Genomic DNA, 27,650 nt, shown 5'->3' on the forward strand with positions numbered 1-27,650 from the left:
GCAGGGGGTTGGAACTGGATGAGCATTGTGGTCCTGTTCAACCCAGGCCATTCTTCTCAACCCTCTCTTTCCAAAATAACCTCTGACTTCAGTTTGATCATCTCAATGAATTAATAGACCGGAGTTGTAGTCTTATTTTTATTCCTGATGCACAGACACCTTAGCGTGTGGCTAAGGTTAGCTAACAAAGCATGCATTGGTTTTAAAGACCTTTACAAAAGTGTTGTGATATTTCATCAGCTACAGACTGAGCACAATTTCTTTCAGTGCCTTCAGAGTCCAGAAAGCATCTTGTTGGTGTATTTCATCTTTAATGTTCTGGTGGTCAGGGATGGAGGAAAAGAAGGATGGAGTTTTAATGTTGAATGTTTTTAATGGATGTTGGATGGATGTTGATGTTTTTTAATGATGGATGCTTTTAATTGTGGCAGACATCAGATGCGTTTGGAGCAACGGGAGCTGAGAGGAAGATATAAAAAGAACAGATTTTTGTGTAGCACTGCATGTTAGAGGCAAAGAAGCATTGCTCATGAGTGTCCACTTCTGTGTCATTTACAACCACCATCTATTTCTGCTGACAAAAAGGAAAAGCTACCACTTGTACTATGCTGCAGGCTGTGGCACAGCTTGGAGATTGCTAACAAAAAGGAGAAAATGCAATTTCCTTTTAATTGCCTTAAGCATAAACATAAATTCTAGGCCAGCAGAATTAGAAGACCGTCAGATTACCGTGTCACTGCTGGGTGTATTGGTGAGGAAACAACGATATTCAGATTGTGGTGTGCTTTAGCGTCGCTTTTGCTGATCTGGAAATCTCTTTCTTTTAAGGAGATTAAAGAGGCACCATTTGAAAGGCGTGCTTGTCTGATCTGTTGTTCCCTGCAGCCCTGCTTATCCATCCGAGATTATCTGGAACCCCTGACACAGAGCGGTGCAGCACAGGGAGAGAAGCTGCAATGACCCCGCGGGGCTGGGGTAAATCTCCAGAGAGATCTGAGCAGATATTACTTCATGATTGTCGTTATTACTGAACCGTGATGTAGGTGGTACCTCTGGGAGTGGATGGTTTCTCTTCTGCTGAGTTTGTGTCTGTGTATAAGGCGAATATGGAGAACAAACGATAGGAAGAGATAGAAGTGAAGCAGATAAAGGATCAGACCAGATGGGAATAGGGGCACAGGAAGGATATCAAGATAACGGTAGGAAGAGAAGACAGATGCAACACTGCAGTTGTATTGCTGATGGATGGAAAGGTCCAACAGTGCATTGCATGAGAAGGCTGGTGTGGTTTGATTTGTCCTGTCAGAAGTGCCTTTTTTCTTAAAGACACTTTGCAGCTCTTCTTCTGCTGTTCTACTGTTCTTCAGTGCTCAACTAGAAGTGCAGTGTTCCTTTGAGCCGCTGAATCTTTTTGTGCCTCTGTGCCCCATCTGCACAAAGGGAAAAGAAATATTTTCCTGCATCAAAACACAACTGTGTGTGGTAATTAGATTGTGAAATATTATCCCTTCATGACTCAGTGACAGAAATAAAAGCAAACTCTGTGTCTAAAAGTGACCAACGCCAGTTGGTGTAGAGAAGTTTACAGCTTAGATTTAAAATTCAATTATAATTATTATGTACCTAGTAGATGGGGAGTGATTAGATAGCTGGTTTTTCTTAGTTATCAGTCTTAATTTTTTTCTACCACCTTCTGCTTCAGATTTATTCGAGTGCTACAAATGGAGAAAGAATGGAAAGAGCTCCTTCAGTGGAAAGAGAAAGAAAGGAAAGAGCGACATAAGTGGCAGTTCCCTGCTCAAAAGGAGATGCTAGACATTGCTGTAAAGCAACTGCATGACATGCATGAAAATTACAACAAACTAAAAGAAGATTTTGTCTATAACCTCAGAATTTTGGAAGAAAGAGATAAAGAGTTGGAATCCTATGATGTCACATTCAGTCATCTGAAAACGTCTGAAAATGCTAAGCAGGCAGAGATTAGCAACCTTAAAATACAGCTGGATAAACTGGAGCAACTTCTTGTCAAGGAAAGAAGGAAAAGAGCTGAACTTCATTATCACTATCAACAAAACCTCGCGGAACACAAGTTAGAGCTGGAACAGTTTTGCAGGTGAGATGCAGATCCCTGTAAGTGCCATCACATGGAGCGTACAGGACAACCATGTGAGCAGACCCAGTCAGTTAGCACGGGTTTATGAAAGGCACCTCCTATTGACTAACCCAATTTCCTTCTAGGATAAGATGACTGGCTTAGCGGACAAGAGAGAGGCTGTGAGTGTTTACTTGGACTTCAGCAAAGCATTGGATACTGTTCCCCACAGCATTCTCCTGCAGAAACTGACTGCTCGTGGGCTGAACAGACGTGCTATCCCCTGGATAAAAACTGGATGGAGGGGTGCAAGGGGTCATTGTGAGTGGAGTTACCTTTGGCTGGTGGCTGCTCACAAGGGGTGTTTCCCAGGGCTCAGCATTGCAGCAGTTTTGTTTATCATTTTTATCAGTGATCATGATGAGGGGATTAAATGCAGTCTCAGATTGCAGATGACACCAAGTTGAGCGGAATGGTTGATCTGCTTGAGGGTAGGAAGGCTCTGCAGAGGGATATGGATGGGAGAGATCTGTGTGCCAAATCCAATTGCGTGACATTCACATGATATTGCCTGGAGAAGAGAAGGCTCTGTGGATAGTTGGGGGCGGCCTTTCAGTACCTAGAGGGGGTATATAAGAAATAAGGGGACAGACTCTTCAGCAGGGTCTGTTGGGAAAGGACAAGGGGAAGTGGTTTCCAGCTATAAAAAGGCAGATTTAGATTGGATATAGGGAATTTTTTACAGTGGCACAGGTTGCCCAGAGAGGCGGTGGTGCCCCATCCCTGCAGACAGCCAAGGGCAGGGATGGGCTGTGAGCACTGATGGAGCTGTGGGTGTCCCTGCTCAGGGCAGGGGTGGCACCAGATGGCCTTTAGGGTCCCTTCCAGCTCCAACCATTTTATGATTTATGACATTCAGCAAGGCTAAATACCAGGCCCTGCACTTGGGCCATAACAACTCTATGCAGCAGTGCAGGCTTGGGGAGGGTGGCTGAACGTTTGCCTTTCAGAAAAGTACGTGGTTGAACACGAGCCAGCAGTGTGCCCTGGTGGCCAAGAAGGCCAATTGCATCCTGGCTTGTATCGCAGTAGTATGGCCAGTAGGACTAGAAAAGTGATTGCTCCTCCACACTCAGTACTGATGGAAGCACACCTCAAACACTACTTTCAGGTTTGTGCCCTCCACTACCATAAAGACACTGAGCTGTAGGAATGCATTCAGAGAAGAGCAACAAAGCTGGGGGAAACAAGGCTTAAAAGAAGTGGCTGAGGTAACTGCAGTTGTTGTGGTGAGGGAAGATGTCATTGCTTTCTACAAGAACCTGAAAGGAGGCTGCAGCAAGGAGAATGTCAGCCTCTTATCTCAGGTGACGAGTGAGCAAATGAGAGGAGGTAAGGAAATGTCCTCTAATTGCACCAGTGGAGGCTTAGATTGGAAATCAAGAAGAATTTCTTCACAAGAAGGATGGTTAGGCATTGAAACAGGCTGATATGTCTGATGGGATCTTTTGAAGTATCACCAAGGGAAGAGCAGTGGGACTGAAGACAAACTGGTGTCATTTGAATTTGCTTACGTGGCAACATCTACTGGTCTGAAAACTGCAAAGAAGGGGAGCAGGGGGAGACAGGAGAGTGGGGGTAACTGAAATCATGGGAAAATGATCTGCTTGAATTATCCTCAGGGAGCTTCACCAGTGAGTATTCTCTATGAAGGGCTCGAGGGGAGGATATCTGGCAGTGTATGAAAGAGGACATCTGCTTTTTAAAGAATGCTGTTCAAATCCTCATGCTGTTTGGTAGCTGAGAGCTGCTGAAACGATTCTGATGTTTTACATGAGGAAAACAAACGCTGAACTTAGCGAACCATACAATGTGCTCTGCATTGTGTGACCTTTTCAAATTGAAACTGGATATCTGGGAAGAACTTGTATCACTTTAAAAAGGAGATCAAACAGTATGCCCACTGTGGATCGTGTTACTTGGAAAGGTTCATTCATTTCTCATGTGCAAGATGATTTTAAAAAGTGACTGCTGATTATGAGCAGCAGGAGGAAGGTAAAAAAAAGTCAGTGGTGAGGGTTCCTTTAGGAAATTACTGCCTCTTGTATTTCCAGTTGTGTTATTGTTCACCAGGCACTTTCCAGAGATCCCTTCCAACTCTGTGTGCGCCACATGAGGTCAGCAGAGATGCTAAGTTTATTTTATTTTTATTTACAGGTCAAAGAGCGGTCGCACAAATCATCAACATGAGGGGTGTGTGAGCCTGAGACATCACATGGAGAGAAAACTCCAGGAGCTGCAAGGAGAGCTCGCTTGTCAGAAACAGGTAAACACAGAGCAGTAACATCGTACTGCTGCAGCGACACCCAGCAGACATTTGTTCATTACGTTCTGATGGAACACTGCTGTATTTTTGTAAGGTTGTTGTTGGTTTTGCCTTCTTTCTGTTGCCGCTGTGACATTGGTGAGATGCATAATGACAGATTATATGCACTACTTGTTTAGTAGCTGTGGCCTGACTTGTCTGGCAGCTGCCCCTTGTGAGGAGCTGCTGGGAATGTGTTTAGTAATCTGAGATTGTGTAAGATTGCTTGATGTGGGCTGCACACTGCTAAATTTGTTAACCTTGAAACTGCAGAAAAGGTCGGCCTCTGGAAAGCAGAAGCAGCTCTAGGCAGGATGGGTAATGTATACTGCTTATCATACTCTCAATTATGAGGCTTTCACCCCATTCTGCCTCTTTTATTGCTATCATTTCATCATAAAATAATTGTCTCGCTAACTGGCAATGGAATTTGACCTTCAACTGTGATACTTCAGGGATGGGGTGCCATTTTTCTCCCCTTTGTACATTTAAAAAACATAAAACAATACCTTCCTTATTTCTGTATTGAAACGATACTACAGGGATGTCAAAAGAGGTTAATTTTTAGCCTGTCATCCAAACCAGTATATTATATAAATGAAAGTGGTAAAAGGGATTGTTAGGGGATTACAGCTTGAGTAGCCTCCCATTCTATTCTCCTTGCCTTCAGTATGGGATATCTGCTAAAATAACCTGTCTGAGGGCGGTGAGGCTCTGGAACAGGCAGCCCAGAAGCACTGTGGAAGCCTCATCCTGGAGGTGTTCAAGGTCAGGTTGGATGGGGCCCTGGGAACCTGATCTGGTGGGGGGCAGCCCTGCCCACAGTAGGAGGGGGTGGAACTGGATGATCTTTAAGGTCCCTGCCAACCCAAGCCGTTCTGTTGTTGATTATATGAAACCAAGAAGACACTGAATAACATTTAATGTGAATGGAGCTTTAGATAGAGATAGGAAAGGAGAGATACAGGGCTAGTGTTGGCATGGGTAATAGGTGAAGGAATCGCAGAACTGGAAGGGATCTCTGGAGATCCCCAACTCCAAACCCCTGCTAACACAGGTTTCCCAGAGTGGATTGCACAGGAATGCATCCAGCTGAGCTTTGAATATCTCCAGAGAAAGAGACCCCACAGCCTCTCTCACTGTGCTCTGTCACCATTTGGATACGTTTTTCTTAGTGGGCAATATTGGTGATAGGTGATGGTTGGACTAGATGATCTCAGAGGTCTTTTCCAACCTTAATGATTCTGATTCTTCACAGCACAGTTTATCCTCACATTCATATGGAACTCCTTATGTTCCAGTTTGTGTCCATTGCACCTCATCCTGTCACTGGGCACCAACAAAAAGAGCCTGGCCCCTTCTGCTTGGCTCCTGCCCTTTAGCTATTAAGCATTGATATCAATATCCCCTCTCAGCCTTCTCTTCTCCATGCTGAACAGCCCCAGAGCTCTCTGCCTTTCCTCATACAGGAGATGCTCCAGGCCTGTAATCATCTTTGCAGCTCTCTGCTGGCCTCTTTCTAGGAGATCCCTGTCCTTCTTAAACTGGGGAGCCCAGCACTGTGCTCAGTGCTCCAGATGTGCCCTCCCCAGGGCAGAGCAGAGGGGAGCACCTCCCTGCCCTGCTGCCTGCACTCAGTGCAATGCACACTGGAGAACCATTGGTCTTCTTGGCCACACAGCACACTGCTGGCTCATGGCTGACCTGTTGGCCACCAGGACGTGTAGGTGCTGTTCCACAGAGCTCCTTTCTAGCAGCTCAGCCCCCAGCCTGCTCTGATGCATGCAGTTATTCCTCCCCAGGTATAGGACTCTACACTTGCCCTTGTTGAACAAAAAGCCACCTCCTATACTGTCCTGTTTGTTTCCATAGCTGATGCTAAAAGTTCAGCTGTGTAAGGGTTCTGGAACTCTTAAAAATTAATTTAAATAGTGATTTAATTAGAGTTCTTAAGCTTATTGTCTTTCTTAGGTGAAACTACTGACCAGAGAACTTGAGGCCCTCAGAGAGACTGGAATGAAAGCATCAGAATCACTACTAGCAGCAGAATTGGTTAATTTGCAACTGGAGAAAGAGGATAGGTACAAGAATTGGGAATTAAATGATTCTGTAGCTGTGAGAAATGCCTGGTATTGTACAGTCTTATCATGATCAGAGTAAACTGGTTTGCAACTTGCTCTTCTCATACATATATGTATATTTTATATATATATTTGCAGCAGCTTCAGATGGTGTGCCTGAATTAATTGATCTGTTAATAGATATGGTTGTAAGAGGAAGAATTAGCCCTTTGTGTGAGATATCTGTTATTCAGCCTGTGTGTCAAGTTAATCCTGTTGTGTTCCCTCTGAATGTAACCTGTCTCACGTTAAGAACAATATTTAACTTTGAAGTTCTAATGGCTCAGTGGTGTCTTCTGCCTTTACATGAAAAAAGAGTACTTCTACCAAGCAAAGGATATAATGCAAAAACTTTTCTTCCCACTTCTAGACTGTAGTTAGTTTCAGTGTCCAATGTTCTTCTCACTTGAGTTGAATCTATTGAGTCCAGTTTTGTTCAGCCACAGCTTTATACTTTTGCTAAGGAGCTGGATAGACTGCGAGTGCTGTGACAGAAAGCAGCTTCTTCAAATCACAGATGGTTGTTGCTTTTATTCTATTTTTTTATTCATCAAATCCCACAGCTAATCTTTGTGCTAATCACAAACAGCGTCCTGTGGGAAATTGGAGTTAAGATCTCTTCTGTTTCTGCCACTTCCCACAATGATTTTTGGAATTCGTTCAAACGAAATTGATAAAGTAAATCAACAGAGCAAAAATGAATGTCCCTTGTGTTACATGAAACCTCACATTCTCTCTTTGCACGTTCCAGGGAGAAAGAGGCATCTCATGCTGATAAGAAAAAGGATGCATTGTCAGCTTCACTGGAAGAAGCTCCGATCAAACAGTTTAAAAAGCTGAAGAAACAGATCAGAGAACTACAGATGAGACAGAAAAGTCTGGAAGTGAAGCTGCACAGGAAAGAAAGGAATCACAGTGCTTGTGTAAGAGAGAAAGATGCCCTTATTAAAAAGTGAGCCTGTGATTTTTCTTGTTTCATAATCATAGAATCATAGAATCATAGAATCACCAAGGTTGGAAAAGACCTCAAAGATCACCCAGTCCAACCGTTCACCTATTCCCAATAGCTCCTACTAAACCATGTCCCTCAACACAACATCCAGCCTTTCCTTGGATAAGTTGTGAAGAAAGAAATTCAGAATATCAGACCTAGCAGATTTGGACTCAAATTGTTTAAAGGAAAAGCTCACGGTCATATATGGTGCCATATGTAAATGCAAAAAGCCATTTACAAAAGAGGGAAATGCTATTGAAATTGTTAGATAGGAGCTTGAAAATGATGTGGTTGAAAAGCTGTCCTGCATGACTGAAAACAATTCTGGGAACCTGGTGGAAAGCATTAAAGGTAGGGATGCTAACCAGGAGTAATTCTGTGTTCAAAAAGGAGCAGTAGCAGATTGCAGGGGAATAAAACATTTCAGTTCCTTAAAATAATTAAGTTGTTTCAAGTTATAAGCCATGGAGGCATTCAAGGTCAGGCTGGATGTGGCTCTGGGCAGCCTGGTCTGGTGGTTGGCAACCCTGCACACAGCAGGGGGAGTGAAACGAGCTGATCTCTGAGCTTCTTTTCCACCCAGGCCATGCTATGATTCTATCATTCTATGGTTAATATGATGCCTTTGTGCTATTTTGTCATGATAACAAATGTATGAATGGAAATGTGACTGTAATTCCTTGATTTGTAAGCTCTCAAAATGTAAATTCTTTCTTCTGCCAAGCTGTCTGCTTGCGTTTTGTTGCAATTTGGTCACACCAAAACATATTGTTTACTGCCTTAGCAATTAATTCCTAACACACATCCTGCTCACTGCACAGCAGGCTCAAGATAATGGCATTCTGTGTTGTGATGACCTGTCACTTAAGAAAGATATAGGCTATTTGAGATCGTGGGATGGAATGCTTCTAGCATGAGAGCATGCTAGAAGCACAGTGCAGGTTCTCAAGTTTGCAGAACATCAGCCCCATGCAGCTTCCCAGCTGATTTTCTGACTCAGCTCAAGGAAAGACAACAGGTATCTGGTACAGGGAAATGTTTAGAGAATGCATATAACAAAATACATATGTTGAAAAAGGAAAAAAGAAGGCAGAAAGGAAGGCCAAGGCTTTAAAAACAAACCAACACAACACCAGAAAAAAAAATAAAAATTAAATACTTTCATCTTCTGAAGTCAGCAGATTTTGCTCTGTGTATCACAGGTATAAACAACAACTGTCAGTGGCAGCTGAGCAAGAACAGCTTCTGGAACAGAGTAAAACCCACACAGAACTGGACTGGCAGCTCTGTGGGAATGCTGAAAATCACCAGGATCAGAAATCAGAGGAACTAACTCCAAGTGTGTCTTTAGCACGAGAGCAGGTGAGACATTCCCATTAGCTATTGAGGAACTGTTTGTTGCACAGAGACCTATGGAATATATTGCATTGTAGTATTCCTTGGGTGAAGCATTACCAGAATAGCTGCCATGGATGATCTCTGACAGCTGCCTGATGTACTTTGTAATGTAGTCAGGACAGGCTGGGAGATGGGAATGCTTTTCTTTTGGCTTTAAAGCAGAAAGAAGTCTTCTCAGAGCAGCACCAGGCCAGAAAGAGCTTCACAGATCACAGTACAGCTTCAGTTCTGTCAAGGGAACAATATTAGACCTGAAAAACTCAGAGGTTTTTGTATGGGGGGGGGGAAAAAAGCACCTGTATTTTGTGAAGTGTACAAGCTGCTGCTTCTGAGAAATGAAATACAGTATTAGTATGTTTGTTGCTTGGGGAGAGTTGCACAGTGTGCTGACAGTAATTCTTGATGGCCAGCTGCCAAATAAATCCATAGGTACAGAGAAAGCAGTTGTTTCTGAACTTTGGAACACAGACATTTACTCTGGTGTTTTATTGTACCATTTTCCCATAAATTAATAGTAAGTATTTCTTTTTATTAGGGGGTGTGGACTTGATGATCTCTGCAGGTCCCTTCCAACCCCTCCAATTCTGTGAGTCTGAGTGATTCTGTATTGATAGGTGTAGCCTAGGAATACATCTGAGACCTGGAAGATCCTTGTTCGTCTCACACTAAGATGGTGTGATAATGAAACCAAATTATTTTGCCATGTAGGCAGTTTTTGATGGAGTCAAAAGGAATGTGAGTTGAGTCCCAATCTTTGTCCATATATTCCTTTTCTCTTTTTCTAATCTCTACTCTCTTTGTACTTGAGATACTCATCTACTTTGTTGTCTTCTCCTTCCCTTCCCTCCTAGGCTGAAGCGGGTCTACAGAAGACTGATTACGGCTTGCATGAAGTGGAGTCTGCTCCTTCTGCTTTCCCTGTTAAGAGACAACAGTTCATACAGTCACCATTGTCAAATTGTGGTGTCCTTCCTGAAGGAGAGCAGCAGGTTAGACAACACTCTCATCTATCTTGGATCACTTCATCTTGAGATGACAGTTTCGTGGGGCTTGTTTCCATTGGACTTGTCAAGAATTCACCTGAGGCACCTGTTCAATTCAAGATGTAGACATGTGTAGGCTGGAATGCACAGAGGTTAGATGTCACAGGCTTTGTCATGGCTGGATCCCATAACCACTGGGAAAAGCAGCAAGCTGTATGCAGAAAGCCAGTCCAAATCAAGACAGTGTGCTGTAATTCTGACACAAAGGTCCTGAGGCACTTTGTTGCAATTCAGGCTAGATTTTGAAGTTGGGAAGTCAGAATTTTAAGACAGATCTTCAAAATATCCGTTTTCTAACCATTTAAAATAACATATTTTGTTTCATTTCATTTGTATTTTGTTTCCTTTCATTCCTACCTACTAAAATACACAGGTTAAAAAAGAAATACTATTCAAAATTGCAAGCATAGTGCTGGTTTGAAGGTGTGCTGAAGGGTTGTGCACTGCTAGGAGCAGAAAAGTGTCTTTTGGGATGGAATGAATGTAATGAGTGTGCTGCAGTGCATCCTACTGGGCAGTTACAGATGCTCAGCAGTAACCCAACAGGAGTTTGTCATCAGACCTCAATGAGAAAACAAAGCAGTGTAAAGCACACCTCATGTCTTCTGACTCCAGGAAGTGCTGAATTCAGGAAGATAGTTCATGAGAACAGTTTCTATAATAAAATACACACAGGTAGGTGGAGAGCACAAACTTCTTTCACAGCATGTTTTCCATCTGACCCTGGGCTGATCTGCAAACTGATCATTCCAATACAGAGAGAATCAAGGTCCAGGTGAAGGACCTTTTTTCGCTGTCCGTTTGCACTGTTCTGTCCCACTGCAGCCTCTTAGTGCTGCTGCAAAACTTTCTTTTCACTGTTACATTTTTCTGTTTGACATTTTTGGCCTGTAGGACAAACCACACACACCTCAGCAAACCCAAATTAATCTCTGATTTCCATGAAGGGTTGATGCTTTAAAACCAAATGAAGAATAGCAAATGTTCAGTATTCTGAACAAGAACAACTTTTTTTTTTTGCTGTACAAAGTGACTTGTAAGCTACAGGGCAAAAATGATTGGATTTGAATCAGTGATTCTTCCTAAAGAAGCAATAGTGTGTTGGCTGGCATCTTTTCAGACTACTAAAGCAAGGAATATTAATTACTGATACCATATAGTACCATATGGTTAACATACATGTCCTTTCTTCTGTGTGCTCTGAAACTCCATGAGAAATCTTGTGCTAATCATTCTTGGGCTCTAATTTAGCACCAGAGATGTGAAATACACCAGATAAAAATGGGAATTTTTTGCTTATATTTAATTTTGAATATGGCAAGGATCGTGTGTGCCTGACAGGAACGTGTGGTGCCACACAATGGCACCCATAAGGGAAGATGTCTTACAGAGAGTGTTGCTCAGGAATGGAGGTTTTTACCATGCTCCACTTTTATTTCACAGACGTTTCAATCTGATGATAAAAGTTGTCTCAGGAAAGATATTCCTGGCTCGGAGATACAAAAGCTGCAGCAGCAAAATGCCAACCTTCGGGCTGTTATTGCACAGATGAGGAAAGAAATGGAGAGCCTGGATGAGCAAACAGCATCCTCAGTGCCTCGGAGAGAGCAAAGTGCCCCTGGCCACACTGCAGGCATCCCACCACACACTGCTGCTGTCCTGATGGGAAGGGCTGAAGGTGCTGTCACACTGCTGGCTGTGTAATTGTCCTATTTCTTCAGTAACAGCAGGAGTTTAAAACATCTCAGTGTTAAAAAATGCTTTGAGCTGCGTCGTGTTCTACCAAACCTTTTCACAAAGTGCCAGGTGACCAATAGGTTTTGTTGGCTTTCCTTGGAAGCATTTATTCTATCACTAACTACAAACCTCCAACTTTTATTACTTTGTTTGTTTTCCCTCTGGGGAGGTCAAGGCTGACAGCACAAAGAAAGGAACTACAGAAGGTACATCTGCTGCAGTCAGATATATTTCGTAGTAAACTGATGAACATTCGTGAAGTTTGGTTTTGTTTGGCACCAGCACAGGTGGGAAAATGGCTTTTTTTCTCATAAACATTCTTGTGGCTTTGGGAACTATGGAGAAAATAGGGACTGAATCAACTCTGATTTGAGGATGGAATATTCAGCTCTGGTTTGTTTTCATCTGAAAAATAAATAGGCGAGGTGTCACATCCTCAAGGACTCACGTGGCAGAGGCAGCCCTGTTCTGTAGGACCTTCTACAATGATGTAAAGGCAGCTGAAAAGCTGTGGTATCTGTCTGTGCCCCATTTATCTAAGCATTGAACCTCTGATTGATTTAAGCCATTCCAGAGCCACTCTGAATCATTTTCTGTATTTCAGGGGTTTGTTGAAAGCTGACCTGTTGTACCAAATATTGTGCCCTCATTACCCTTCTCTCTTTTAATGTAATTAATTTACCCTTCTCTCATTTATCCTTACCATTTGCAGAGTTCATTTTAAACAGACTTTATTGTGTCATGGACACAAAAAATGGGACATAATGAACAAATGGAGTGTGTGGGCATTCTGAGTGAATATACCTACATTCTGCTTAATAGCTTAGCTAAAAAGGATGTTTAAGAAACAATTAAAGCAAAAACTATTTTGATTTTAAATTAAAAAGAAAAATAAACAAGAATAGTTCTGTCACACAGAACTTAGTGAAAGCTGATCCTTGGTTTTGGAAGATGGAGTCTGAAGGAGAGAAGACTGGTGGCTGCTGCAGTTCAACTGTCTCTAAGATAACCAGTAATTTTTGTCAGCTGATGAATAGGAGTTTTCAGAAATTAATTACTAACTTATTTTTTTCTACTGCTGAAATTCTTTATTCAACTAAAATGATACTACTTCTATCGCTTTGAAAATATGTGGAGATCTCTAAGAGGGATTATGATGTTCAATCCATATTGTTTCAGATGAGAGGGTATCCCAGAGGGCTACTTCTGGGTTGGAGAAATCCTCTTTCTTTTCCCTGCTTTGTCCACATTAATCAAAATGTTCAGACTGCCATTTTTACTGGAAGTAAAGGAAGCATTTTTTAGGATTGATTTCAATTTATTGATGATTTTGTTCCCACTGTACATCTTGGCTATTCTTGTTATACTGATATTGCCAGTTGCTCAACAGTTAAGCAATTCAGTGTGGAAGAAGAAAAAACTTCTGTCTGTGTGCTCCTTGCCCACAAACTGAGTTTTCTAATATCTCATCTACAGACACATCCATGTTGTGTAGCTGATTGATGTTTGCACACTGTGAGATCGCACAGCTTCTTCTATTTCTTCAGCTCTGTTTATGCTGCAACTACTGAAGTGGCATAGATGTACAATAGCAAGAAAAGGTTGCTATGAAAACCTGAACTAAACAGAAATACTTGTATTCACATTGTACTCCTCTCTATTTATTTAGGTTCACTCTGCACAGACCAAGTTTCAGGGAGAACCGTGTCGAGTGATATGAATGTCAGCTCAGCTAGCTTGCGCTGTGTGTTAAACCCAGGCACAGAAAAGGTAAGAAGAGGTTTCAACCAGTTTAAATAGGGCTGTGTGTAATTTTGCCTGAACAAATCTTAAAAATGCAACTTATATGCTGTCATGCAGTCAGAAATCAGCCAGCAAAGATTTTTTTTTTCAGTCAGTCGTGGTCATTCTTTTGAGGGAATAAATTTTGACTGGCCAGCCCTGTTACTCAACCTTTTTTTGATATATGTATATATAATACCTAAAATCTTTTGATGTGCTTGTAATGAGGTGGCTAGAGATGATGCTGTACATATAATCCTGGCAACCCTTACTACTGGCACAAGCTTAGGGATGTAGGGATGGAGCTGAAAGGGACCTGGGGGTACTGGTGGTGCCAGCACTGTGCTCCTTCAGCACAAAAGGCGATGAGATCCTGGGCTGCACTGAAAGCGGTGTGACCAGCAGATCTGCTCCTCTGCTCTGTGCTCTGAGACCTCACTGGGAGCACTGTGTGCAGATGTGGAGCCCTCAGAGCAGGAGAGACACGGACCTGGTGGGGCACAGCCAAAAATGCTCCCAGGGGTGGAACAGCCCTATGGGGACAGGCTGAGGGCTGGGGCTGTGCAGCATGGAGAAGGGAGAGCACTGGGGAGAGCTGAGGGCAGCCTTCAGTCCCTAAAGGGGCTGTAAGATGGGGACAGACTCTTCAGTGGGTCTGTTGGGATGGGATTGGGGGAAATGTATCAAACTAAAAGAGGGGAGGTTTAGAATGGGTATAAGGAAGATTTTACACTGTGGGCGGTGAGGCAGTGGCACAGGTTGCCCAGAGAGGCGGTGGTGCCCCATCCCTGCAGACAGCCAAGGGCAGGGATGGGCTGTGAGCACTGATGGAGCTGTGGGTGCCCCTGCTCAGGGCAGGGGTGGCACCAGATGGCCTTTAGGCCTTTAGGGTCCTTTCCAACTCCAGCCATCCCGTGGCTCCATCCCGGTTCTCGTGCGTCACGGCGCTGCGTTCCCCCAGATGGCCGCTAGGGGGCAGCGCGGCACTGGAGCACGGAGCAGCGGAACAGCCGGGAGGAACGCGCGGTGCCCAGCAACGAGCGGGTCGGTGTTCTGTGCTACCTGTGACGCGGGGATTTCGTAGAATCACGGGATGGCTGGAGTTGGGAGGGACCCTAAAGGCCATCTGGTGCCACCCCTGTCCTGAGCAGGGACACCCACAGCTCCATCAGTGCTCACAGCCCATCCCTGCCTTTGGCTGTCTGCAGGGATGGGGCACCATCGCCTCTCTGGGCAACCTGTGCTGGTGATTTCTTCCGTGGTTTAATGTGCCCCACATGGCTGACAAAATCTTGAATATGGGCTCTCGAAAACAGACTGTAGCCTTCAGTTTACACTTTGCTTTCAGCTCCTTTCTAAGGCATGCTCGTACCGAACTCTTAAACATCCAGGCAACATGTTTTCAAAATATTTTTATGAGTCTCATCTGTTTTCTCAGGGGTCAAATAACAGAGTTATGGGCAAAGAGGTGATAGATTTTGGCTCTGCCTCAGAAGACTGTTGTCCTGGTGGTGGTATTCAGCATGGTGTCAGCTGCACGCCGCAAGGAACACCAAATAAACAGAAGGAAGCAGTGAGAAAAATGTCAGGTCTGAGCCAAGAGAAGCAACAGCTGACTGAAATGGCAAGCAGACTCAGGACAGATCTTGGAATGATATTAAAGGAAGGTAATAGATGTATTCTAGTGGTTGCTTACCCGTGTAAAATAAAACCCACCAATCTGTTCATTCTCTGAGCTGGAGAGAAGTAGATTTTAATACACACACAAAAAAGATGCTGCATATGGCTGATCCTTGAGCTGCATAGCTTGGGTGAGACTGCAGTGCTAACTGTTGCTGCCAGCATAACCTGTACCAGGGGCTGCTAACACAGAGTAATGGCAGGCTTTGGTGTAGGGCTCCTTGGTGCTCAGATGTCAGTGTGGGAAATGGAAGGTGAACTCCTGCTTTGAAGAGCAGAGAAGTGATGGTTTATCTCTTGTGCAGAACATGAGTTATTTATGATAGTGGAAAGGAAAACAAAGCAAGCAGAGTCAAGAGTAAATAAGGAGTGTGTAAGAGTAAGTGAGAAAACGTTACTGTGAGCATTTAAATTCCATGCAATCGTTACTCTGTCAGTAAAGCAGAGGAAAAAGGAGAACAATGCTAGGCCATTTTCACATGCTATTGAATCTCCAGTGAGAAGTCGATCCTTGCTGGAAATGTTATATTGATGATAATAACAGAGAATGCATTCCTGCTTTTTTTTTCTCTCTTATAGGACTTGGGCATCCTGTTAGCCCAAAGCTCTGCACAGTTTGTGTAGGCTCTGGTGGCCTTTCTCCAAAAGAACTTGTCAAAAGAACACAGTGTCAGCTTTCAGCTTTAAGGCATCTGCAACACAAGCTCATAACACAGGTAATCACACACCCACAGGAATGTGGTGATCATGAAGAGTTAAGGCAATTGATATCATTTTCCTTTAAAATTCTACATCAAAATACCTTTCATTGACTTCAGCTCAAGTCCTTTTTTGGCACTTGGGAGGATTTGTAGCTGTGGGCTTCTATCTGGAACTTCACTGTTTTAAATCACTGTTTTCATCTAAGGAACTTGAGGAACACTTGTGTTGATGCAGTATAACTGCAGCACTGAACTACAAGTGTGAGTTTCATAACGCTTGGTGTTAAATGAGTAAAATAAGGTCAGCTGAAGGATTTGCAGCATGTTCTAAGATAGACTTGAAAGTGGTTGATCAGTGAGCATACTTCCAAGTATTCAATCTCCCTTGTCCAAATTATTGCACCAAAACATTTCCCTTTTATGAAGGCAGAATGTATAATAAACATGTCTGTAGTCTTTCCTAACTAGAAAATAACTTTTAATAGTTGAATAGTTGCTTTCCTGAGAGAGACAAGTGGATCAAACCTGGCTCTCCCAGCAGTTAGTGGCAAACTTCCCAATGACTTCACCAGAGTCAGGATTTCATTATGTACTTTACTCAATTGATCAGCAGATTTGTTCCTGTGAGGATTGTGTCAGTGCAGCTGATTGTCGTGGTTTTGAGGGCAGCAAACAATGTTCTGTCAGAAAGGGTGAGGTTGTTGCTCTGAGGCATGGAACTCCAGTAGAATTATTAACCAAGTTCAGCTGGGGAAATACTTCCTCTGGGAACCTCTCTGGGTTACTTGTTTCAGTGAGCCATCACTGAGTACAGAAGAGTGGGATTTAGTAGTGATTTTGTTGTTGCTTTGGTTTGGTTTTCTCTTGTGGTCAAGTGGAGTGTCCTGTATTTCATCTTCTACTTCCTTTCGTTCTTCCACTACATACTGCTCAGAAGAGTATGCTTCAATTGTCTTCTCCTCCTTCTCCCACCTTCTTCACCAGATATTCAGGCAGGTTTATAAGATCCCTCCTGACATGTCCCTTCTGGAAACTAAACAAGGCAAGATTCCCCAGCTTCTTGTGTGCACAGCAATTGCTTCAATCCATCCATCATCTTTTTGGCTGTTTGCTGCACTTGCTCCAGTATGGCTGCATTCCTTCTACTACAGTTTCTACTATTCTGACCTCTCGTGTCTCCCATATTCTTTTAAAAGTCATACAATTTTATCTTGCTTTTATAAAAACAAACACCTTTTGAAAATCCATGGTTTGTGAGGGTTAGTGTTGGACTGTGTGCTTCCAGCTGGTGTGCTGAGCTCCAGAAGCAGTCCTACCTTTCCCACTGTAGGATTGCTTTGAGGTCGTGGTATCCCTGAGGCTATTCCAGCTCTGGAGATGTTTGGGGTAATGTCTGTGACAGACGTGCAGGATTGTGTCCAAACTAGAAGCAAGGATCTCCCTTCTTACTTTGAAGCTGTTCATCTCCAGTATCCCCATATTTTAACCCAAAATGTACCCCCTGAGAATCCAACCCCTCAGCTGAGGTTGATCTCGAGGCTGAGCTTCCAGGCACTGCTGTTCTCATTTTGTTCATTTGTCCCTTTTCTTCTAGGTGAAGGAAACTCTTACCACCCTTACTAATACCCATAATACCTCCATTCCTGTGTTCAGTATCATCATCCTTACCAAAAACAGAGACAATTTCTTACTATCAACTATAGACGTCACACCTACAGGAATTTTAGTCTCAGTTATTTTATACGGTGGGCACGTGTTTCTTTGGTCTTAAAGATATACCAAAAGATCAGGTTATAGTCAATGTTTCATTTCATTTCTCTTCCCAGGGCTGGAGCAGTTGACTTTTTATCAGATCTCACTTTAATTGCTACAGGCTGAAAGTTGATGGGTTTGTGGGATAATTAGTTTCGTTTTGTTTTAAGTTACTGTGAAAGCACCTTTCTATGGCTGTTGTTCATTTTCATTTTTCCTCTTTTCCCACCATACTTTGGTAGTTTTTCCTTCTGTAACTTAGTCGTGGGACAAGACAAAAGTGAAGGATGACCCCAACAACATGAAGTTGATTAACAGGCAGGATGATAATAACAGCAATAATAAGAAATGAAGATCGTGAACAAAAATTAATAAGGAGTTAATTTGGAGGATAGTTTGGCCCTGTTGATCTGAAGGGGATATGTTTTTATTTAGTATTATTTATACCTGATTGTTTTACATATGGCAGCATAACAGCAAAGTGAGCTATAGATGTGTTATTTCTAGAGGCTGTGAGTGATTTGTATTAATGGAATATTTTGTGTTAGGAGCTGCAATGTGCAAAGCAACAGCATCTCTCCAGGATCTCTTCTTTAATTGCCTGCCCCATCTTAAAGGGAGAAAAAGCTCCAAGAAGCTGTGGAGAAGAAACAGAACTGCTGTCTGCTGAGGTACAGTGCAATTTTATCTTCACTCTGATTTGTCTTCAGTTGGATTTTCCAACTGGAGTCCCTCAACTATGGTTTGCTGAGAGACGTATACATTTAATAAGGGATGCTTTGTTCCTGTACAAAATAGTGCTTGTAGGAGAGCTTTATTCTAACACTTATTAACCAGGCTATCTCAATCACTCCTATGATGCTCATCTTCTTGTGCAACATCTCCAAATCTAAACCAATAATTTTCATTTTCTGATCTTGCCTCTGTGCTGAAATACTTCTATGTTTCTAAGACCACGAGTGTTAAACTGTTCTCAGATGTCTTCAGAGTGAAAAGTATCAATCTTTATAAGATGGTATTTGAACTTGCACAGGTTCAGCTCAATTCCTCAGCTGGAAATTATGGGCCAAAGCAACAAAAGGCAGCTGCTGCACCCTCAAAGGTTCAAAGTCAGCCACCCAAGGAGAGCCCTGGTCAAGCCCAGCAGGTCTGGATTTCTTCATCTGGAGCACACAGTCCGTGCCAAGGTATTTGGCAAACTTTAGAAATCAAGCTCTTCTTCTCTCAGCCCTCAAAACAATGCTAAACAATGTGAGCATGCTTTGCAAATAATCACAGTACTTCATTCTTCTAGAAGAAGCCAAGTGCAGTTGTGAATTCTGCCTCTTTCCACCGACTTTTTTACATCAGCACTCCTGGTGTTACAGCCCTGTGGTCTGAATCTAATGATCTAATAATCAGTTACTTCGAGGTGCTTTTACTCTTGCTTCAGAGTTATCCAACCATTCAGAGGGTACAGCTCTCTGCTGTTAATGCCACTGCTCCAAAGACTTCTTGTATTCCTAATCTTAAAAACACTTGTGGAAAATGCAAATACCCTTCTGCACTGACATAATCTAAACTTTATTTGCGGCCCATATGAAAGTATCTATCTGAAAGCTGCACAGTTTGTGTGTTGCCAAGGGCCTGTTAGATCAAATTGTAAAGCTATAAATCCTCACCTAATGATTACCCTTATGGCAGTGTAATGGCCATAATACTGCTTAATGCACTGAGACCAAAAGCCTAGAAGTGAGATCATGGCTGCAGCACAATATGTGATGCAGGCACATGAACTAAGGCTTGTTATTTCTTAGTATTTTGTAGCCCAATGCAACCAGTTGTTCAGCCTGGAGAAGGGAAGGCACCAAGGATACCTGATAACAGCATTTCAGTATCTAAAGGGGGGTTGTAGGAAAGAAGGGGACAGATTCTTTAGCAGGTCTGCAGGGATGGGACATGGGGGAATGATTTCAAACTAAAAGAGGGCAGATTTAGATTGAATATGGGAAAGTTTTTTACACTGTGGGCAGTGAGGCAGTGGCACAGGTTGCCCAGAAGGGCTGTGATGCCCCATCCCTGCAGACAGCCAAGGTGGGCTGTGAGCACTGATGGAGCTGTGGGTGTCCCTGCACTGTGTTGCAGATGAATGTTATGTGTCTCTCAAACTATTGGGCTGTTCATGAAGTAATCCTTAACTGGAAAACCATGGAAAACTGTTTTAACTTTTGCCAGGGATGGAAGAAAATATACTGGCTTTAAATTATAACACTAGAGAAACCATAAGGGTGGCTAATAATGGAGTATGGTGCTCTGGAGAGGTGTTGACTCTTCTTTATTGAAGGTCTTTGTAAGTAGAGACAAACATTTTTTCAGAATGTTTCAAGTCAGTACGATTTTTATTTCTTAATATGAGGCATAGACATCACAAATTGTTTCTTAGAACTTGTTTCTGTCAGTTTTGTTGTCATCATTGTCATTATTATTATTGTGATTTAGTGGCAGCCATGGAGTGATGTGGCAGCCATGTGGCCTTTGTATGAACAGTGATCTGTAACCATGATGTAGATACCTGTGTGTGGTTATAACCTGTGTTATATACCTGTGTTTGGACTCTTTGGTCCAGAAGGGATTGACCAACTGGACTTGAGCTCAACAGAGAGACTCTATGAGGGCTAGGGCACTGGAGCACGTGATACACTAAAATGGATTGAAAGAGCTGGGTTGTTCTGTCTGGAAAAGTCAGTGGAAGGTCTGAGAGCTGCTTTTACATAAAAATATGTAATACCTAACTGGGCTTTCAAAATGAAAAATGGACTATAAGAGCAGTTGTTAACAACAGCAGTGCAGCACAGTGCCAAACTCATGTGCACTGATAGAAGTGCAGGACTAGAACGATGTGGTGCTGAGATCACTGTTCATGTGCTGTTCTTGTGGGGCTGAAAGAGGCAGAGTATTTCAGGTCAGGCCTCTATTGACAGGATAAGCAAAAGGATGTCTTTGAAACACTGATAGTGCCATGCAGTTTCATGCTGCTTTGTGTCTGATGCAACACGACTGGCAGCCTTACAAGGACATCAATTTCTTAATGTCTAGAAATTTCCAGCCATCATTGCAAAACTTACTGTAGATTTTTGAAGATCCAGAGAACAGTGAGAGGGAAAGATGATACTGCTAAACAAACCAAGTGTAACATCAGTAAGGGGTAACACTTTCTGGAGAACAACCTTAATTTGATCTCTGCATCCAGATATACCCCGAGAAGGTTTAAGAGCAGAGCTTATTCACTGCATGCAGGCCCTGAAACACTGCATTGCAAGAATGGAACTTCAATAAAATACAAATAAAAAATATATATTCTGCTTAGCTTTCTCCACTGGGAAATTACCCAAATGGTATCCTTAGTTCTACCAGCTGGAATCCTACATTTTAGAAAACAAACAAAACCAAACCAAACAGGGCTGAGTTTTGTTGTTTCAGGCCATTCACTTTATTATGTCCATCAAACGTGGTCACAGTGACTAGAACCATTACTGAAACAGAGCAGCTTGCTAGGTGTGCTTCAGATATAAGTGATGCACACGCAGGCTTGCAAGCTGAGTAACAGAAGATGATTTAAACAAAGGAAAGTGTGTCTGCTTGCTTATTCAAACATCTGTTTTACAAGTCCAGTGCTGTACAGATCTGGCAAAGCAGTAACTATGTTTTATGGGCATTCCTTGTGGAACAGCACAAGATGTAGTGTGATAATTGTTTTCTGATCCTTCTGCATTTTTCATGTACATGCCAGCAGGTTGGCATATCAAATAAGCCCCACAGTTTGCTATACTTGCAGCATGTGCCACAATTCAGTGACTCTATATTTTGGGGTGCTGATGACACACATGTTAATGCTGAGTGGACTGTTATGTACTTTGCTCATTTCACCATCTAATTCCGAGCTTATGGAAACTCTCAAGGAAGTCACAGACTAAAAAATATGCTCAATTTCTCTCTCCTTACTCTACCTGCTAATTTTTAGTTTGTACTCTAGGAATGAGGTGGTTTAAACATTTGTTTCGTGTGTTAATTCTGAAGATAAGTAGAAATAAGGGGGTTAGAAGGAGCACAGGCTCCTATGATTCTATGATTCAGGTTTTTTCTTGATCCTGCATTATTGAAAAGATGTAGCAACAGAAATTGATGGACACAATTCACAGTGGTATCAAAAGCATCACTGTTGTATACAGGCTGTACTAGTAAGACTGTACTTAACTATTTCTTTCTTTTCTATATATTCCTGAGAGCAACTGGGAGACTTTGGTTGGTCATCCATAACAAATGAGTCTTGAAGGCTGATGGCAGTCCACAGAATCACAGAACTGCATGGGCTGGAAGGGACCTTAAAGATATGCAGTTCCAACCCACTGCTGTGAGCAGGGCTGTCTCCCCCTATAGATTGGGCTGCCCAGGGCTTGGGCTTGGGCTTGAACGACTCCAGGGACGGAGCATCCAAAGCTTCCCTGGGCAGCTTGTGCCAGAGCCTCACCACCCTCTGAGTAAGAAATTTGTTCTTGATATCATCTAATCTACATCTCCTCTCTTCTAGTTTAAAACTGTTCCCCTTTGTTCTACCACTATCTGCCCATTTGTATACAGTTTGTTCCCCTCCTAAATTCCCTTTAAGTATTGGAAAGCCATAATGAGGTCTCCTTGGAGCCTTCTCTTCTCTAAACTGAACAAGACCAGCGGCCTCGACCTTTCTTCATAGGAGAGATATTCCAGCCCTTTGATCATCTTTATGGTTTTCCTCTGGACCCAATCCAAGAACTCCGCATCTTTCTTGTACTGGGGGCCCCTCAGGATGCAGTGCTCCAGATGGGACCTCAAAAGGGCAGAGTAGCCCGGGACAATCCCCTCCTTCTCCCTGCTGCCACCCCTCCTTTGATGCAGCCCAGGACACTGTTGGCCTTACGGGCTGAAAGCACACACTGCTGGCTCATGTCCCACTTTTCTTGCACCAGGACCCCCACATCCTTCCACACTGGGCTGCTCACCAGTTCTTCTCCCAGTCCATGCATGTGTTTGGGATTGCCTCGACTCAAGTGCAGTATTTTCTCTTTCTGAATCTCCTTATATTCATGTGGGCCCACTTTCTGAGCTCACCCACGTTCCCGTGGATGGTGTTCCTTCTTTCTGTTGTATCAACTGCAGCACTCAGCTTGGTGTCATCTGCAAACTTACTGAGAGTGCACTCGATCCCACTGTCTGTGTCACTGATAAAGATGTTGAAGAGCTCCATCCCAAGACAGACCCCTGGGGAACAGCCCTCCTGACTGGCCCCCAGTTGGACACAAAGCCATTGACCACAAGCCTCTGGCCGCAACCATACAACCACTTTATCCACCAAATAGTCCACCTTTCAACTCCATCTATTTCCAACTTAGAATTAAGAATATGTTGTGGGACCATATCGAAGGCCAGAAGTTAAGGTAGATAACATCAGTTGCTCTTCTTGTGTCTACTGATGCCATCGCTCCATCACAGAAGGCCATCGCATCGATGAGGCACAGTCTGCCCTTGGTGAAGCTGTGCTCACCTCGTTGTCACACATAACACCCAGAAGGACCTGTTCCATGGTCTTCCCAGGCACAGATGAGATGCTCACTGGCCTGTAGTTTCCTGGAGCTTCCCAACAGCCATCCTCTAAAGAAAGTTACTTGTCAAAAAATCTGTATGCTTGCCTCTCAAAATCATGGCACACATAGACAGTAGTGTGATTAGCTTCTGTACAAACTGCAAGTTTTACAGAGCCAAGTGTCACCTAGTAGAGTTTGACCATGAGACCACGTAGTATAGCCAGTAGCATGAGAGGTGCTTTGCGTTACCATGTGAATTGCTCCTGATCAGCTGTGTTTTTGGGTCAGCAGGCAGAGGTCAGTCAGTGCAAAGGGAAGGTAAGGCAATACGTGTCTGCACTTAGAACATCCCCATTTGCTTTATATGCTTTTGGAATAGGTGAAACTTGGCATTTTCCACGCCAAAGTAGGATTCCAGTTTTGGTGGATGGTCCATCTGTGCTTTTGAGAACCCTCACCTCCGCAGCCATTCCCAGCAGAGGTCCTGGGGTAATTAGTTGTGTTTACATTGTAGCCTAACAAAGAAAGAGAATGAGATGTTTCAAAACAAAGTCACTTTTCTGGTTTACTACTTGAACTTGGGGTTTCTTTCAACCACTGTTCTCATTGTTGCTGCTACTTGCAGAGCTCCGTGCTCTGAAATTCTACACTTTATGGATCAAAAGTTATCTTAAGTGTTTCCACACTAGACAGAATTTCAACAGCTTTGACATCACTGACAGCTCTAAGAGCAATCCATGTGGGTAAAAAGCTGGCCAGAGAAAGAGTCTGGTCAAATATTAACAAACAGAACGGGTGCTCTGGCTCTGGCTCTTGCTTCATTCTAACTCTAAGAGCGAAATAAATCCTGATTTCTGTTGCATAAAACTTTTCATCTTTGAAGTGCTTCACAAATATTAACTAATCCCCTGGTTACGTTTTCTTCACTTCAACATTCTGCTCAATGGGAACTTGTTTGAGTTGGTGTTCTTTCCAAAGCATGGTCAGACATGAGCAAATAGCGAGGGACTCCTTTTTTAAATAACATTTTCCACTTGGGGAAATGCCTGCATCTTTCTAGATCTGAACAGTAACAATATAAATAAAAATCAGGGAATATTGATCTCTGACTGTAAGCACAAATCAAGTAGAAGTTCAGCATTTCAACAACACATTTTTAGGTCTGTTTTCAAAAGCAGCTTGGGCTCCTGGCTGTGCTCACAGTGGCTCTTGTTAGCGAGGTCACTTCTGAAAGTGATTTATAGGCTTGAAGTGAGGCGTGTATCTTCCTTATCTGATTGTTTGCTTGCGGAAATGAAGATACTGCATTTAAATTTCTTGCCACTGTGCATATCCCTGCTGATTTTATTGAAGGTCCTTTGGGCATGTGAGCATTGCCAAGCAGAACCAGAACCAGATGAAGGTCTTTATTCAGAGTTTGCTTGGGACATTTCAACTCAAATGGCATTTCTCTTTCTGGGGCACTGGTTCTTTGTCTTCTTCTGCTTTGTAGAACTTGCCAGTTGCAGTTTAAATTGTTTAGATTTCGGCATTAACACAGATTTTTGTCTGCCCAATCAATAGCCACATGAAATGCTGTTGTTCCAAATACCTAAGCAGTCTTTAATAGTTACAGCTGTAACATCTTTAGTGCCAGGAGAAGCACAGAGAAGACCTCAGAGGAAGGGATGCATGCGGTGCATTGGTGCTTGGTTGCTTTGCCTTTGGATCTATAGGAGCAGGGCCTCCCACAAGGTGTCTGAAAGCCATGCCCTGATTTGGATTCAAAAAGTCCTTCAGAACTGAGAGAACCTTTCAGAACCAGACCACTGGTAAGCAGTGCTGGCAGGGCGATGCTGATGGAGATACCCACTGCTGCTTCTTCAGACCACAAGTGATATTCTCATTCTGCTATGGCCCCTGTTCAAGATTCTGAAGCTGCATCCATTACTTTCCAAGCAGTGCCTCCTGCTTTGTTCCAAAGCATTGATGTTTCTGTGAAATTCTGCTTGATTGTCTGATAGACCATTCAGGTCCTTTTTCCAGGAAGGGCAATGCATCCAAAGCTTTTCCAAGTGCTCAAGCATCCGTTCTGTTCAAAGCCTCCTGCTCTGTGGGTAGCCACAAGGAGGCAAGCTGAACGTTTCACAACGATGGCACAAGAGCCCACCTGTAATAACAAATGGCAGCAGGCCAACCCAGCACAGATGTTGCACACCTGTAAGTGAACAACTGCTTCAGTCTGAGCCTGAACACGATTTCAGGCATCGTCCTTTGACACTGGCCACAGCATCATGTTTTGCACAGAGCTATACATAGAGCTATACCCCCCCAATAGATGAATTCATTCCAAACATCAAAGAATTTGTTTTCTTTTTGTCCACATCCAGTTTTGTTTGGACTTTCAATCCTGTTCTGATGACTATGAGAATTTACGTTCTGCTAATAACCTCTGTGTGATGAATTTCATACCTTCTCATGCTGTACCTGGGTCTGGAAGCCATCAATCTTAAACATTTCCAACTTGTACAGAGTGCTGCAGCGTGTATTATTCTGCCAACTGCTGTCTGCTTTGGTTCTCTATAAATCTAAAGTTAAAATCTCAGTGCACTGAAAAATAAGGATTAAGTAGTTGGAGCCAAGCACCTGTAAACATTACTTACAGCTTACAGTGAATGCTGTGATTGACCAATTCCACTTATCTTACGTAGTAAAAGTTGTGATAAGGCTGCAGTTCATTTCATTGAAGGCAGATAGTGGAATTACATGAGAGACCACAGGATGGGCTCCCATCAGTACTAAGATCCGTCTCTGCTTCCCAACCAGAGGGACATTTTTAGTCCTCTAGCACACAGAAAATAAAGGTTTCCACTGCAAATGCCTTCCTGTGTGAAAGAGAAGGAAAACAAACAAAACCCACATGATAATAGCAGTTAAGGCGGTTTTGCCAAGCCCACAGAGCTGCCTTTGAGCCCTTTGGATCGGGCTTCTCCTAACACATTTTACTACAGCTCTCATGGCTCCTGTGGTTTCTTGAAAGAGATCAAATGATTGCAGCCAACTCCTTCATCACCATTTCACAATATGGGAGTAGGCAGGGCTAACTTTGCCTGGCGTTATTCAATGTAGGCATTGTGTCTTCTCTCACAGGGGAGAGAAAACATGTAAAACTCAATGTTTAAAAACAGCTGAACAGGTAGGTGGGGCTTCAGTTGCGCCTTGTGATTAAATGCAAACACTAGCACAGAATGCTCCTATCGATTTGTTTGTTTGTTTATATATTTGAGCAGTGGAATTTGAAATCATGCATTCAACCGAGCGAGCTGGAAAACGTCAGGAGCACGGCAGTGCCACGAGTCAGCCTGAAATGCCCACAGCACGTCTGGCAGTCAGAGGTACCAAGCTGGAGGTTCAGCAGAAGCTAAAATCCAGGAGTTCACCTTGCACATACCCCATAAAACGAAAAATCTCTCCTACCGTGGCAAAAATCCGCAACTACAATATCAAAGACTGATTTATTTGTTGCAAGTCCTGTGTCAGCCATTCGGTTGCGTTAAGATATGTAAATGTGATCTAAATATTGCCTTGGTGTTCATTTTTGTGTGTCAGGTTGGGGTGTTTGAGGTCAGAAGAGAAAACAAGTACTTTGTCCCGTGCTGTCAGCCGACATAAAGGGTTAATCTGCACAAGTGGTGAGATTATAGTCTTCACTGTTAATACAGGTTTATTTTAATTATACACGTTCAATATTGCTTGCATCATGGATTTGGAAATGCCCACTTAATACATATGTAAATCATTGTGCCTTTAGGCAGGGCTTCCAGGTCTTTAGGAAATATTTGTTGAGAAATCGCAGATGCGATTTAAGCTCAGCAGTGGGATGCACCAACCTGCTTGTTTTCTTACAATTAGCGACGCAACCGTTAATCCCGTGCAGCTACCTGAGCACTTACAGAATGGGGGTTGAAAAGATCACACCTTCCCCTGTATTCTTGCTCATCTTCTGCCTTCCTTTCCTTGTTCAGAGAGCACGAGAGAGCGTAAAATGGAACTGCTGTCCTCACACCAGACATAATATTTTTGTTCAGCAAGAGATTTCATGCAGTTGAGAGCAGTGAAAAACGTTCCTCGGCAACTCTTAGAATCTTGCAGAAGTGTTGTGAGAAATAAGTCTTACAACAGATGGAACCAAAAGAAACCCGAGTGGGTTGTGATGTAATGGGGGATATCTGTGTGGTTAGGAACATTCCAGGATGCTTAAAATGTAATCAGTGTGTTCTTCTCGCATTCTCAGCAATGCTGAACTCCCTTGGGGTATTCCAGTGTTGAACTATGAGTAGAAGAAATAGGTATTGGAAGGGAAGGGGAACAGAAGGGGAAGGGAAAGGGGAAGGGAAAGGGGAAGGGGAA

The 27,650-nt window shown here is 43.1% G+C and overlaps 1 protein-coding gene across 1 annotated transcript; it reads left to right on the forward strand.

Moving 5' to 3' along the window:
• The first annotated feature begins 2,355 nt into the window (after nucleotides 1–2,355).
• Nucleotides 2,356–26,976, forward strand: CCDC57 (coiled-coil domain containing 57). Its single transcript, XM_042833348.1, has 13 exons — nucleotides 2,356–2,413; nucleotides 4,310–4,418; nucleotides 6,429–6,586; nucleotides 7,329–7,529; nucleotides 8,774–8,933; nucleotides 9,821–9,958; nucleotides 11,456–11,690; nucleotides 13,419–13,519; nucleotides 14,970–15,198; nucleotides 15,791–15,927; nucleotides 18,213–18,335; nucleotides 18,698–18,851; nucleotides 26,531–26,976. The coding sequence occupies exons 1-13, from the start codon at nucleotides 2,391–2,393 to the stop codon at nucleotides 26,752–26,754; spliced, it is 1,992 nt and encodes a 663-aa protein (XP_042689282.1). The 5' UTR covers nucleotides 2,356–2,390; the 3' UTR covers nucleotides 26,755–26,976.
• The last annotated feature ends 674 nt before the right edge of the window (nucleotides 26,977–27,650 follow it).

Source organism: Centrocercus urophasianus, unplaced genomic scaffold (assembly GCF_019232065.1).
Source record: "Centrocercus urophasianus isolate 14NV4802_14NV808 unplaced genomic scaffold, USGS_Curo_1.0 seq_41, whole genome shotgun sequence".
NCBI classification, from domain to species: domain Eukaryota; kingdom Metazoa; phylum Chordata; class Aves; order Galliformes; family Phasianidae; genus Centrocercus; species Centrocercus urophasianus.